Source organism: Ictalurus punctatus, chromosome 19 (assembly GCF_001660625.3).
Source record: "Ictalurus punctatus breed USDA103 chromosome 19, Coco_2.0, whole genome shotgun sequence".
In the NCBI taxonomy this organism is placed as follows: domain Eukaryota; kingdom Metazoa; phylum Chordata; class Actinopteri; order Siluriformes; family Ictaluridae; genus Ictalurus; species Ictalurus punctatus.
In genome coordinates this window covers 19,639,999-19,654,919 of record NC_030434.2, presented here as the reverse complement: position 1 = coordinate 19,654,919, position 14,921 = coordinate 19,639,999, and the positions used below count along the sequence as shown (strand labels likewise).

General features: G+C 37.1%; 1 protein-coding gene across 1 annotated transcript; it reads right to left on the bottom strand.

The window, feature by feature from the left end:
- Positions 1 to 2,148: 2,148 nt before the first annotated feature.
- On the bottom strand, positions 2,149 to 13,163 carry LOC108279597 (histidine ammonia-lyase). Its single transcript, XM_047162182.2, has 20 exons — positions 12,903 to 13,163; positions 12,753 to 12,804; positions 11,453 to 11,483; positions 11,239 to 11,313; positions 10,519 to 10,591; positions 9,467 to 9,533; positions 9,323 to 9,360; positions 8,729 to 8,854; positions 8,420 to 8,559; positions 8,254 to 8,301; positions 8,013 to 8,160; positions 6,376 to 6,471; positions 5,655 to 5,710; positions 5,484 to 5,564; positions 4,844 to 4,909; positions 4,537 to 4,702; positions 4,311 to 4,445; positions 4,119 to 4,227; positions 3,785 to 3,854; positions 2,149 to 3,617 (listed from the first exon to the last, which is right to left on the bottom strand). Exons 1-20 carry the CDS (start codon positions 13,138 to 13,140, stop codon positions 3,543 to 3,545), a joined length of 1,890 nt encoding a protein of 629 aa, XP_047018138.1. The 5' UTR covers positions 13,141 to 13,163; the 3' UTR covers positions 2,149 to 3,542.
- Between the last annotated feature and the right edge of the window lie 1,758 nt (positions 13,164 to 14,921).

The following is a 14,921-nucleotide window of genomic DNA, read 5'->3' as shown; positions in this document are numbered from 1 at the left end:
AAGCTAGTGCCTGCTACAGCTTTACTTCTGATTGTTATAACCAGGCTTGGGGAGTATCAGAATACATGTAACGGCATTACGTAAGCAGGATACAAAAAACAAACAAACAAAAAAAAACAGGTAACTGTAATCCGTTACAGTTACATCAAAAAAGAAAAGTAATCAAATTACAAGTACATTTAATAAAAAAAATAAATACATTTAAAAAAATCAGGATTACATCTTCCCATTGATTTACATAAAAATCAATATACTTCAAATATATTTTTCTCATATGAACTCATGGGGTGCCAATACTTGTTGCACACCTATATTTAACAAAATGTATATATCTTTTTATATATATATATATATATATATATATATATATATATATATATATATATATATATATATATATAAACCCCGTGTTTTGCAATTGTTTGATATCCATGAGAGCAGAGTATTTTAGTGATTTTTTTTTTAACAAAAGATCAAAAGGTTAAACAATAAAGAAAATTTTTCACAGCATTCTTTGTTCATATTTACCAAGGGTGCCAATATTAGCGGAGGGCACTGTATACTGCAAGAGCCATTGTATTCACATTGTACTCTTAATCCAAATTTAGCTCTATAGAGCTTTTCCCCCCTCTGCCTTAAAGCCATGATGTCTCTCCTTAATAACTAAACATGAACATATTTTGGGTCACAGTAACTGTGAAAAACATCTCAGCATGATGGCAGTGCAGGAGCACACAGCTTCCACCAAATAATGACTAAATACCACTGCACACCACACTTTACAAAGCTGCATCAGACACTTAATGGAACACTAAACATATTGCTACTATCCTACAAATAGTTTACAGTTTACAGCCCATGTTCTGTGTATTTATTGTCCTGCACACGTCTTACACTGTTGTGTATTTGCCCTTTATGTAGTGTTGTGTACTGTTATGTGTTGCACCATGGTCCTGAAGAAATGACATTTCGGTCCAGTGTATACAGGTTATGTAGAGGAATGACAATAAAACCCCACGTGACTTGAAACTACTCACTTTCTAAAAATAAAGGAGTTCGACAACATTTCTGTTGACAGGTAGTCACATGATTGTGTAGTATATCCAGTTCTTGCAAACTGCCTATGTATAGCTTATTGCATGCTACTCAAAGGAATAGTGACGTATACACTACAAGTATGCAATTTTAAACACAGCCCATAAAACAGGTTAAAAATGAAGCCACAATGTATCTGGCTCCTTCTAGTGGACGGACATGGTACATTTTTAAAGCCATACTGGTCGTGGTGATGGTGTTTCCAGTTCCTAATCTCAGTAAATGCAGCCCTTATTTCTGCTGTGACATCTGGATTCAGATTTTAAATTAGTACCAAGGAACAATCATATGGTAGACGTGTGAAATCCCATATTAGCTGTGAACCTCAAAGAAACTCTATGAAGAATTAAATGTGTAAATAAATAAATAAATAAACAAATAAATAAACAGAGATAAAAACTTTGCAGCATTAAACTTTTACTTTTGTGAAATACTGAATCATTTTCAATAATAATTGTTATACATTTAGTTTGTTACTTTATTATATATTTGTATGTTTATATATATTCATATATATTTTTTCCTCCGTGCCTATTACCATTAAATCTCAAACGAGAAGAGATGCTTTGCACCAGAGCTATCTACTAGCAAATTTCCTGAGACAAAATACAATGACAAAATCTTCATTAATATTATAACTTTAACCCTGAGAAAGCCATCATCTCAGTTTATCACCTCCCTCTGTCCACTGTTATGATTAGTTCATGATTTAGGGTTGTTGTTTTTTTTTAACACTTTAGTTAACATCTGAGTAATGACACACACATATCTAAGACATATCATGCCTGATCTCACTTGCTAGACTTTATAAGTATAAAGTATATATAAACGACTATAAAAGATATAAAAGTATCATGTTACCATTTCATACACTTCAAAATGCTCGGTGTCATGACAGGTTATTTCCATGTCATATTATACCTTTTGCTAAATGTTCTATAATTAGCGTAGGTTAAAGTTGTGTGTGTGTGTGTGTATATATATATATATATATATATATATATATATATATATATATATATATATATATATATATACACATATACACACACACACACACACACACACACACACACACACAGTGCCATCCACTAATATTGGCAAAAGGTTGTTGAGCTTCACAAGATGGGAAGTGGCTATAAGAAAACAGCTTTTCCACCATCAGGGTAATAATTAAGAAGTTCCAGGTTATGAATCAATCTGGAATTGTATGTGTGTCTATATTTTCTCAACGCACTGTGAAGAGGATGGTTCGAGTGGCCAAATAATCTCCAAGGATCACAGCTGGAGAATTGCACATGTTAGATGCGTCTTGGGGTCAGAAAGTCTCCAAAACTACAATCTGAAGTCACCTACATCACCACAAGTTGTTTGGAAGGGTTTCAAGAAAAAAGCCTCTACTCTCATCCAAAAACAAACTCAAGCGTCTTCAGTTTGCCAGACACTACTGAAATCTTCAAATGGGGTCGGGTTCTATGGTCAGAAGAAACCAAAATAAAGCTTCTTTTTTTTTTTTTTGGTCTGCCAGAGGACATGGACATTTTGTTAGGATACATGGCATCATTGACTCTTTCAAATATCTTACAATGGGCCGTGGTTGAATGTTCCAGCAGGACAATGATCCAAAACACACATCAAAATCAACACCATCCCTGTCCCCTGCCTTGTAACCCATAGAAAACCTGAGGGGTGAACTAGTGAAATGAAGAGGAGAGTCCACCAGCGTGGACCTCGAAATTTGAATGATCTGGAGAGATTCTGTATGGAGGAATGGTCTTAGATCCCTTGCCATGTGCTCTCCAACCTCATCAGGCATTATAGGAGAACATTCAGAGCTGTTATCTTGGCAAAGGGAGGTAGCACAAAGTATTGAATAAACAGGTGCCAATAATTGTGCCACACCTATATTTAACAAAGATTTTATTTTAATAAACCTGTATTTAGTTTGCAGTTGTTTGATATCCATGAGAGCAGAGTATTTTTGTGAAAAGATAGCCTTCTTTGCTCATATTTACCAAGGGTGCCAATATTAGTGGAGGGCACTGAATATATATAATTTGAAAACTGTCATAGCATAACCTGATAATCTAACACCTGTGTTCCTCAGACAGCTGCTGAAATGTCCGCTGAATGTTTACTTAAAATTTGCATCACATATTGAGCACTATTGTGTTCATTGTTATTCAAGACAATTGGGTAACCAATCATAGTCACATGCGTGTCATATTAGAAAATGCTGTAAAGAAGCATGGTGGTGGTAGCACAGACACTGAAAAAAAAAAATTTTTTTTTTTACAGGTTGACACCTCAGATGACATCCAAATTATATCTGAGTGACTGATATTTCCTGAATATTTGTGAGAGTTCTGAATGAACTTTCTGTATATGAGAAAAGAGCTTTTTAAATATGAACGTGAGCAAGAGAAGCGAGTGCAAAAGCGTCCAATTCAGCTAACAGAAGAGAGATGCTGGTGGTCCCTCTCCTTGTACTGGACCATGTATGGTAGGACTGCCTTCCACACCTAAACACACATCATCATTGTTATCATTATCACTGTCCACAAATGCAGCACAAATTGGCAACTGAATTATACGTGTATTGAGTTGCATTGAAAAAATACTTAGAAAGAGAGTGACGAGACTGTGGTCAAGGAAACAGCTAACACAGTTTTGACTGGAAATGACGCACCTTTTCCTCTAGAAGGAGTTGGTGAGCTGCTTCAATATCACAGCTCATGGCACGGTCTTTGTCCCAAGGCCTAATGGGAAATTCACAATATATACAAGCTTAGAGTGACATCACAAGGTAAAAACAACACACCAACAGGAAGCAGCACATTTGTCCTTTTTGGCCATATCTCTGTACCAGGAAGTCCAAATGTGAACACAAATCTGAGCACTTTCCTGGTTTGATGATGAACAGACAACCAAAGACTAAAGAACTGAACAGATATCTAAATTCTATGCCCCTTATTTGGCATACAGGACATATTAGGTATATTAGGCTTAGTTTTGGTGATCACCTGACTATAGAGCGCAGGAGCTCATAGACCTTCTCCAGAGGTGCTGTGGTCTTTAAGGGCCGGTGGAACTCCAGAGCCTGGCAGGCAGCGAGTAACTCTATGGCAAGGACTGCAGACAGAAATAAAAGTAAATGAAAGAGAACTTTATCCTTAAATCCGTAATTTTTTTGGTTGGCAGCGCTGGGGCCGTACCCTGCTCCACATGCTCGACCACCTTCAGGGCCTTTCTGGCTGCCCAGCCCCCCATAGACACATGGTCTTCTGTAGCTGCACTGGTGGACAGAGAGTCCACAGAGGCCGGGTGGCACAGCACCTTATTCTCCGACACTACAGAGATACATCATATTTATGTTCATTTATACTGTTAACAGCACAGCAAATAATATGCAAACATGCAAGAATGGAATTTGATTATCACCAAGGGCAGCAGCAGTGCAATGGACCACCATAAAGCCTGAATTTAATCCTCCTTCTTTCACCAGGAAGGCAGGGAGGTTACTGAGTAAAGGATTACACAGCCTCTCAATACGCCGCTCACTAATACTCGCCAGCTCATGCACTCCTATAGCCAGGAAGTCCAGAGCCTTTAAAAGTGAAGCAGGATGTAGTTTCAGTACATTTTCCACACTGCATAGAAAAGCTTTTAATTTTTTTCCCCTTCTTGGATTTATTTAGTAAGACAATTAGCTTAAAAATGTTATACAAAACATTGCCTTAATTTGTACCTTAGCAGGATATTCACCGTGGAAGTTTCCTCCTGAAATAGTGATTCCTCGTTCTGAAAATACCAACTAATGATAAAAAGGTTAAGTAGACATGACTACAGGAGGTACGGCATTTTTGATTGTAAATTACATTTATCGTCTAGTTTCAGGAAAGCACCTTGTGTTTTTACACTTGTCCATGTTTAAGATGTGTACTTAAAGAAGTGTAGAAACACAAGGCGCTTTCTTGAAAGTGTCATATAGTCAATATTAAGGGTAGAGTTAAGCATGTATACCAAGTTGTGTGAAAGTTTCGCTTTTGGGGTGGAGCTTAAGTAAAACAGAGGTGTCTCTCTCTCTTACACCATTCTGAACTTCATTCAGAGCAGCATTCATTCCAGCGCCACTGTTTGACAGTTTGATTGACAATATTTCTTGATAAAAGTTATGTTTTGCGCTATACATACACTATGGAATAGTGTGAAAAGCCATTTCAAGCCAATATGTAATGGTCTTAGTCTCAAGGACTAATGGATGAAACTATGAACAACACTTAAAGTGAGCGGGAATAGTAGCAGATGTGTGCTTGGTCAGATTATCCTTCAAACCATCAGCCCTCAGCTATGAGTACTTGAATATGTAAGCAGGTGAAAGAGGATACAGGATTATCGGTGGCACTGTTTAATTCAGTATTGAGAATGTTCTTCACAAATGCAACTGTGTCATTGGCTACTCCATGCACCTATAAAAAAAAAACACCAGTTTCTATACAAATACGTCTTCATTCATTATTTATTTATTTTTTATAAGGATTCAGCATTTGAGTAGTTACCTGAGGGCAGCATCGCAGTGTGTAGGCATCCTGAACACTATTGTAGGAATTCTCATCTACAGAGGTATGAAAGCAAAATTAATAAATAGTACAGTAAGCAAGCAACACATTAATATTCCTAGAAATGCAGCCAGTGCCTTGCAGTTACAATGATGCGTTGTGTTTTTCACTTAATGTCTGTCAATACAACCATGTTTTAAAAAATACTACTTAGTCTAGTCAAGTGGGCAACAAGAGCAACAACACAGGAAGTCAACAAAGACAAGAGCAATATCATGGAACTGTGAAGATACAAGGTGAAAGATGAAAACAAAATCTTTTCCAAATAAAAGAGTGGTGGATGTGTAGCTACCAGAAAGCCAAAAGTCAGATCAATGGGAACAGCATTGGAGGCTAAACAACCTTTAAATGTTTTAGAACAACCTTTTGTCTTAATGTACAATAACTTCAAATGATCCAAATAATCTTTAAGAAATCCTTTTTTTTTAAGAGTGTAATAGAAAAATGCTGGATTTGTTTTGGTGATGAGTTGTGTCAGGGTGGACTAAGAGCAGGAAAAGTCTACAAATAACACGTCACGTAATTTAACTCATTATCAGGTCTTCAAGAGCTATCTGGAGTGTAAAATACACAAATCCATACATACAACATATTACAGTACATAGATGTGTGTTCTACCAATAGAAACGAAAAGGATTGTGTTTCACTGGTTGTACTGTACCTGTGATTTCTGAGGGAAAGAAGTCAGAATGAAGCAGGGAGCGAAATCTCCCGGCAACTAAAATCTGACCCGGGTGAGGCCGCACTGCATGGACATCTGATACAGGACAAAATACACAGGTTAATTTAATACACAGGTAAATACACATTAACAAGAGAGACCCTTCACCTTCTTTAGACAGGAAGTCCTCCGTTATTTCCTTTCTCTAATATCATGCATAATGTCTTTTCAAATAATGTTTGAATATGCAAAAATAGTCAGTTTTGAGCTAAGATGATATTAGTATATTGATTATGTGGTGATCTGGGGAAACGCTGTTATATGTGGCTGTGGTTGGATTCCAGTAGCATCAGGGCTCTTGGGAACAGCACATGACTGGCAAATAAGGGTGAAGCTCTGACTCGACTTTGATTCCCAGAGAACATGGCAGAGACCACCTTGAGACCAGATGTAGGGCTGGTTATGGAAACATCAAAGCAGGTGGTCATGCTAGAGCTTACAATGCCCTGGGAGGAGAGGACAGAGGAGGCCAACGAAAGAAAGTGATCCAAGTATGCAGACTTGGGGTGGCCAATAATCGTAGGGTTGACTCCACATGTCCTTGGGCAAGAGACTGAACCCCAAGTTGCTCCCGATGGCAAGTTAGCACCTTGCATGGCAGCTCTGATACCATTGTTTTGTGAGTGTGTGTGTGTTAATGGGTGAATGAGACACAGTGTAAAGTGCTTCGGATAAAAGCGCTATATAAGTGCAGACCATTTACTTGGTGGAAGAGTGCCAGGGGTGGAGAGCACGGTGTTGAATTTTTGCAGCTCAGTCCCTGTAAGTCCTACAGCCTCCTGGGCAGCACAAGAGTAAGGCCGTCAGAACCACCATAGAAGCAGCAGAGAAGGCCTTTTAGATGGCTGTGGATCAAAAGGAATGATCCTTGGACTCATGATGGCTGGGATTTGTGCTGGTTAGAATGCATTAATGGGGCCAGTGGGGCTTGTCACAGCTTTAGTCAGCCCCAGCTTGGTCACCTGGGCAACGGTGATTGATATTGAAAGACCTGAAACACCCGATGACCCCAGGTTATGTTAATAATGATGTATCCAAATGCACCATGAACGGTATTTTAAAACCTCACATCATCAAAACAGAGGAGACACAGTGCTTGAACACCTTGTCTCAGATGACAGGGGACAAGTTTTAAAATGTTTCAACAACCTGATAAAGTTATATAAAATGTAATCAGCTGAACAGAAGGGAGCAAATGAATCAGCAAATATTTCCCCAATCATGATAGCATGAAAAGAGGTCAATCAAGTGAAGAGATGACAATGTTTTAATGTTGCGAGTGACTTTTACCTCAGATGATGAAACAGAGTGAATAGTGCTGAAAGTTAACGTAATTATACACCTCCAGTCGTAAACTTATAATTAATAAACAAATGAGGTTACAAATAGGTGGGGTGTTTGTTTTGTCAGCGCAGGATAATATTAAATCAGGTTAGATAATTCCAAATGAGATAATATACACATGACATCAGGGCTAGATAGATTTTTTAAAAAGTTTTAACTTTACTTCCGGTTGAGACACATGCAAAAGAGAAACCTGTTTCAGTTCAGGAAAACAACACTTTATTCATTCTCACCAATGTCGAAAGCTTTGTTGGTTCCCTTCAGTGTCTCTAGAGTGAGAGCAGAGATGACATCAGCCTGCCGGGTGATCGCTTCTGCTCTCTCTACTGCCTCAGCACCCAGTGATGATATCATCTGAGTCCCATTAATCAGAGAAAGTCCCTGAAATGTAGTGACATGCTGTCACTTTCACTACTCAGCTAAATAAAAGGAGTAAACAAAAAAGCATTTCCTAATAATGAAAGATATCAACACCTCTTTGGGTTTCAGTGATATTGGGGTCAGACCGTGTGCTTCTAGAACCTTTTGAAAAGATGAAGATGAACATTTAAAAAAGATGAAAATGAAAAGTACTGTTCCTGGATATATTTTATGAGATTTTTCTGCATGAGGAAGTGCATTGTGGGAAACAGAGTCTCACAGCTGTGGCGTCAGTCCAGCCGGTCTGTGGTGACCACATGCGTCCTTCTCCCATCAGCCCCAGAGCCAGGTGAGCTAGAGGGACCAGGTCTCCACTCGCCCCTACTGTCCCTTGCTCAGGAACCCAGGAGAGACAGGAGGCTTCACACACACACACGCACACACACACACACACACACACACACAAGCAAACAAACAAAAAGAAGAACAAACATCTATTTATTAATGTAACCATTAGAGTTCCATTGATGATTCAGAAATATCAGTAAGTATGAGAAGAAATGAAAGAGGGAATTTGAATAATGTCTACCATTAAAGGCTGCCACCATTTTCTGAAGAGTCTCCAAGGAAACACCGCTATGACCTTTAGCTAAGACATTAATCCTGAGAGCAAGAAACATCCGGGTCCTCTCTGGACTCAGTGGGGCTCCGACCCCTGCAAACAGACACACACACTCCCATGCTTAAATGCACCGTACATGTCTTTTACATACACTAATAAAGCAGGAGTGGAGTTTTTTACAAGTTCTCCCCATGAATTCAAAGGTTTCCTCCACATTCTCTGGTTTCCTCCCACCTCCCAAAAGCATGCTGGAATGTGAATTAGTAACTCTTAATTGCCTCTTGATGTGAATGGGTGTGTGAATGAGTGAGTGCATGGTGCGCTGCAATGGACTGGTGTCCCATCAAGGGTCTAATCCCACATCACGCCCAATGTTACCGGCATAGGTTCCGGCTTCCCCACGGGTCAGGATGAAGCGGGTACTGAAGATGAATGATTGAATGCATAAAGAAGCTGCATAATGGAGTTCATTGGTGATACATTATCAGTGAAACAGCAGACAATTTCCCTTATGAAAGTAAAACACTGATCTCACTTTACACCAAATGTAGTAACACTTGCCAGCACTGTGTGAGCGGATCAGATTTTCTTGCAGCTCCCTGAAAACCACACACACACACACACACACACACACACACACACACACACAAAGATATTAGACAGACAGATGTCATATTCCTCATACAGAGTTAATATCTAACCTACTTGAGTTGATCTTTCCCCACGACTGTCCGTGCAAATTTCCCAAATCCTGTGTTAACGCCATAAACAACTGTAATAAAAGCAAGCATGAAATCAAATAATGGGTAAAATGCACATTTTGCTTTAGTCATTTAACATACTTTTACTACATACGTGCACTTCAAATTTACACACATACTTTTATTTTTTTTACACGCTCATATTTATTAAGATCAAACTCAAATACACTATGTAATGCTGCAAAAGCTGTTCTTGAGAAAATTGCACCTGGTGTCATTATAAAAGCACTGGTTGGGAAGATTTCATGCAACAAGCAGCAATCATGGTGGTGAAGCAGATTCCGAAAGTTCTGAGTGGCAATATTGTGAAACAGCACTTGAGTAGAAACAGCTACAAAGCCATAGCAGCGACCTCAAACATCCCTGTCAGTACAAGTGATTCGATAATATGCAGATTCATAGAATCACTACTAATCATCTGTTGACAGGTGCACCGCTCAAAGATTTCACAACGTGCTCACATGATAAGGACGGCAGTCATTTGAAAAGAGTTGCAGGACAACCCGAAAGCAGCGGGGAAATCACAGAGATGCACGTCTAAAAGCATGTAGTATATGATGTTACAGAGTGTCTGAAAAGTCAGGAACCAATCAGAATACCTCAAACAAAATCCATAAAACATACGATACAGTGGCTGAGAAAATGCGTAGTGAACATGTTGAGAGAAAATGTTGTAAATAATAAACACAAAATTAAGTATATGTAGTTTTACTGTCATTGGTTCCTGACTTTTCAGACACTCTGTATTCTAACTTGATATGTTACTCTATATAGTCTATAATATATATTATATTACAACTTGAAATTGTTGCAATAACACATACTGAGACCTATGTGACCTAGATCTTTAACAACTACTATGTGTGGGGGAAAACGACCACAAATAAAGCTTCTCATTCTTCCTAGTTAACTTCATATGAATTCACATCTATGCCTCTTTTCATCAACAATTTTCCACTCTGAAGTGTTTCATAGATTCAAGTCGACGCACAGTACCTTTATTTTCAGATATGATCTTCTCGATGAGATATCTGCCTCCAATGACGTGTTTCTCTGCCTCAGCACTGAGCTAAGAAACAGAAATAACTCAAATCACACTCCACAGATTGATACTGGGATGCTCTTTTTAATGCTTATTGATGTTTATGAGTCTGATTTCTGTAAATATGATCATGACATCAGAGCAAGTGACATACATCCTGAATGTAGGTGAAATTATCTCATATTTTTCATTTGTATATTTTATCAGTATATAAGTTCAGTAAACATTTTTAGACTAGTTTAAAATTTCTTATTTAATTCAGCAGATTATTGTGCTACTTTTAAGCACACTTTAAGTAATGTGTAAAACAAATTATTGCTTGAAAGTAGCAAAATAATCTGAATGAAATAAGAAATTTCAGACTTGAGATTTGTAAATGTCTAATAATAGGTTTAAAAATACTATTTTCTCTAGATGAGAAATCTTAGAAACTTTTCTTGTATTTGACATGCTCTCACAAGTTATGTTTTGAAACAGACAGACTGAAAATTTTCTTATATAACCCCTTGGGACATCTTAAACTTAAAAAAACTTTTTAAAAAATTTAAAAAACACTTTTTAAAAAGGGGGGGGATGTGCGGACATATAATAATATGTGTCATAGTACAACACTCCATGTTCTGTGTCTAAAATGTTCTCAGAGAAACTGTAATGTAGTGCAGTAATCTTTATACCTTAATCTTATAGATGCCTTTTCCTAAACTGACCAGGTCTGCAGTTGTGAGGCTTTTCCCATCTATAGAGATATACTCCAAAAAAAGATCATATGAACAACAAACTTAACAGACATAGAAATCATCATCATAATAATAATAATAATAATAATAATAATAATAATAACTCAATCTGACAGTAAACATGACTATATTAAACTTTTAAAGGACCTACCTTCTCTTGCTGTTTTAACTGGATTTTTCTACTAACTCTTTGTTAATGAAAGTATAAAAGTGCAAAGATATAGCAAACAATAAAACAATATAAATGTCCAATTAATACGAGTGAACTCTCCAGTGTTTCAGTTGTGCAGTTAAATCACTTAGCTTCAATACCTCAATTCGCATCACAATAGTCAGTAGCAATAAACAAGATTATATTGAATACAGTGCTGTGCAAAAGTCTTAGGCACCCTAAATACAAACCTTTAAATACAAATTTAATGACTTCTGCATTATTGAGTAAATTTTTCAAAATGTATAAATTCCAAACTTTACTTTTCCAACAAAAAATTTTATGTACAGGAAAATGTTTGTATGGCAATAATGGAAGCAACATATTACATAATACACCAGTTTAAAGACCAAAATCATAATGAATTCTGTCCAGTTTTATCTGCAAAAACAGAAACAGGTGTAACAGGTGTGACAGTCCGAGTCTCCAGAAGAACTGTTGCAGATTCTCCAAGCTGCTCAGTAAAACTTACCAACTAAGTTCCTTATAAAACTGCACAAAGTGTACCTGAGATGACTGATGTACTGTTAAACGGCAAGGGGTTGTTACACTTAATATGGATTTTGTTTAGGTTAATACAGTTTACTTCTTTTAATAGTGGATTTTTATGTTGAAAAGTTTCATTTCTTTATTTTTGAAGGCATCTTTTTGAATGCACCTACTGTAAGACTTTTGCACAGTACTTTATATAAGGAATAAAATACAACAGGGTGAGTTATTATATTAAAAAATAATCAATGACTTTCATGACCTTGAGGACATTACCAAGTATGTGTGTGTGTGTATCATTTTTCATTCATAGATAACATGTAATCTTGTGGCTCTTCTATGAAATAAGTTAGATCCTGTTATCACTAACATTAAAGCAGCTATAAACACAGTATTCTCTCACCAGTCTCTCTTTTTTTCCTCTACGTTGAAGAACAAAAAAAACACAGCAAATTTCATAAACACAGGTTTCTCGTATAATAGAGAAACCAGGAAGTGTCAGAAGACTCTCACTTTCGGACGGTAAAGTTGTTTGTTGTTGTTTGGTTATGTTTTTAATTCCTACACCTTTTCTAATCTGTTTACTATTATTAGGTTTAGATTATGTAAAGCATCCACCATACAAGTCCCTGTGATTGTACTAGCTGTTAGTGTAGAAATTAGAATAGATATAGAAAATTTATCAACACATTTTGACCAATTAGATTTCAGACTTTAACAGTGCTGTGATGGAAGAACAAGTAAAGGATACATATTGCCAGACAGTAACACATTAGATTCTTCCCAAGTGTCTTCATTAATACCTGCAAAACATACGAAAAAAGAAAGAATATAGAAATTCACACACAAAATACAGACTATATAACTAAATGTAGAACATTTACAACGTTCTTTGACCCACTCAGCTCAATAAAGTCGTTGTTGTCAAGAACGCGGTTGATGGAGTCATCCAAATCTAGTAAAGCTTTGTCCAGACACCTCCTGAGCACAAAGCTTTCCTGGCCATTTACAGTGTCACTGGGGTGAGCCTTAGCGTAGCGCCGCAGAGCCTCCACACCCAACCAGCTTATACACTGAGACCGATCCGGACACGGGATCGCCAGCCATTCATCACGGATACGAACAGACACCCGAGACATGTCTTTCAGAGAAAGATTGATAGTTATAGGCAAGGTGCGATTAAGAAAATGCTAATTTCACAAGACTACAGTAGCTGTCACCTAAACGAGTCCATATTTATGGGACGAAAAAAAAACATTTGTAGGTCCAAAGATCAAATTTTGGTCTTGTCAAGCATTGAACCTCTGTCCATATTTTCCTCCGTCAATATGAATTAATGCAGTTGGCCATGACTTTACAGTGAATATGAACTTGATGTAGAGTTAGAAGTAAGCGTGTTACATATCCTTACTTGGTAACAAATTTAGAACACATACACTATATAGGTAGGTAACAAATTGGAAACAGTTGCATCAATTATTAAACAAAGAACTTAAGGTTAATGAGAGACAAATATATATTCAGATTACAAGAGGAAAACATTCTACGTTCACAGGTTTTATAAGAGTATTATCAGTGGGGAAAAAAGAGTGATACTTCCATCTGGATTTCATATATATTGCAAATTGTGATATTTACTCTTTGTTGTAAGTAAAATGCTATTTTGGAAACTTGAAATACTTTCAAGAAATAGAGAAAACCATACAACAAATTTAATGTAGTAAAGACAAATTACTTAAAAGATATCTGCAGGTGTTATCTGTCCCCATATTCCATTGGTTCACCCAATAGTACCATAATTTGTATTAAACTAATCAGATACCATTGAGCTGAATTAGTTGGTTAGAAAATAATGTAAAACTTTTCAGTCATCAACAGCCAGCATCTACGTTTCTGCTTGATGATTAAAGGCGGTTTCAAGTGATCGAAAGATTTCTGTGTTGTATTGTCAATTATGGGTTGTTGTTTTTTTCAGTTACCAATATATACATTACTAGAAATGGTATCACAGCTCATAAGCTGTGATCTTAAGATTGCTTTTATTTGATCCATGTGCTACCATCACTCGAGTTCTTTTATCATGGCCTGATAAAATGCCAAGGATAATAAAAAATAAGTCTAATGAAATAGTACACAAAAACACATTGCAGGTCAGTCTACTTATTACTACTCAGTTTAAATATGTCTTGGCAGCACTGTGGTGTAGCAAGCAGTTGTGTTAGCTCACAGCTCCAGGGTCACCGGCGGTGAAAGATTTTGATTAAAATGCCTGGAAAAACATCAAACCAACATTGTAAACAAAGAAAATTTGTCCCTTTACTTCTTTAATCAGGGTTCCTTTGCCCCTTTCTAATATAAACGTGGAATAAATTAGACACTTAAAATTTTATTTGCAAGATTATTCTCAATAAACCAAATTCTTAAATTTTTCTATATTTCTGATTTATAGGAAGCCCCTAAATACTGCTGTTAGATGTTATTCCTCTGTGGGATGCACAGAGTTCCCAATTTGATCTGAACAAGCATAATGGTTGAAAGTGTGCTTGGGGGAGAGGTTAATGGAATGTGCAGGATAAGCAGCATGGCTGAGGGGAGGATGGGGAGGCTGGCAAAAAGCACAAGAACCCAGGCAGAAGATGCTCATGTGAGGGAATGAAGGGCTGGCAACTTTCCTCACCACAACTCCACAACTGTTTAGCTTTGACCTCGTCTGTTTCTCTAGTCTTCATACCAGTTATACTGTGAAACTAGATGTCACTCTTACCAGATTCTTACCACCAAACTACTCCTTATTGGGTACAGACACTATTTAAAAAATGACATGGCTGCATTTTCTCTTCAGAGCAGCTTGTTGTTATTGTGCACAATTTCAAGTGAGAAATTCGTGCAGCTAGGTCTCAGAAAAAAACTCATAAAATGT

Coding starts and splice junctions, on each gene's coding strand:
- LOC108279597 (XM_047162182.2), bottom strand. CDS start 13,140: ATGTCTCGGGTGTCTGTTCGTATCCGTGATGAATGGCTGGCGATCCCG. Junction 9,534..10,518: donor GATCATATCTGAAAATAAAG/GTACTGTGCGTC, acceptor CTTTTATTACAG/TTGTTTATGGCGTTAACACA. Junction 5,565..5,654: donor CACTGCGATGCTGCCCTCAG/GTAACTACTCAA, acceptor TTTTTTTTATAG/GTGCATGGAGTAGCCAATGA.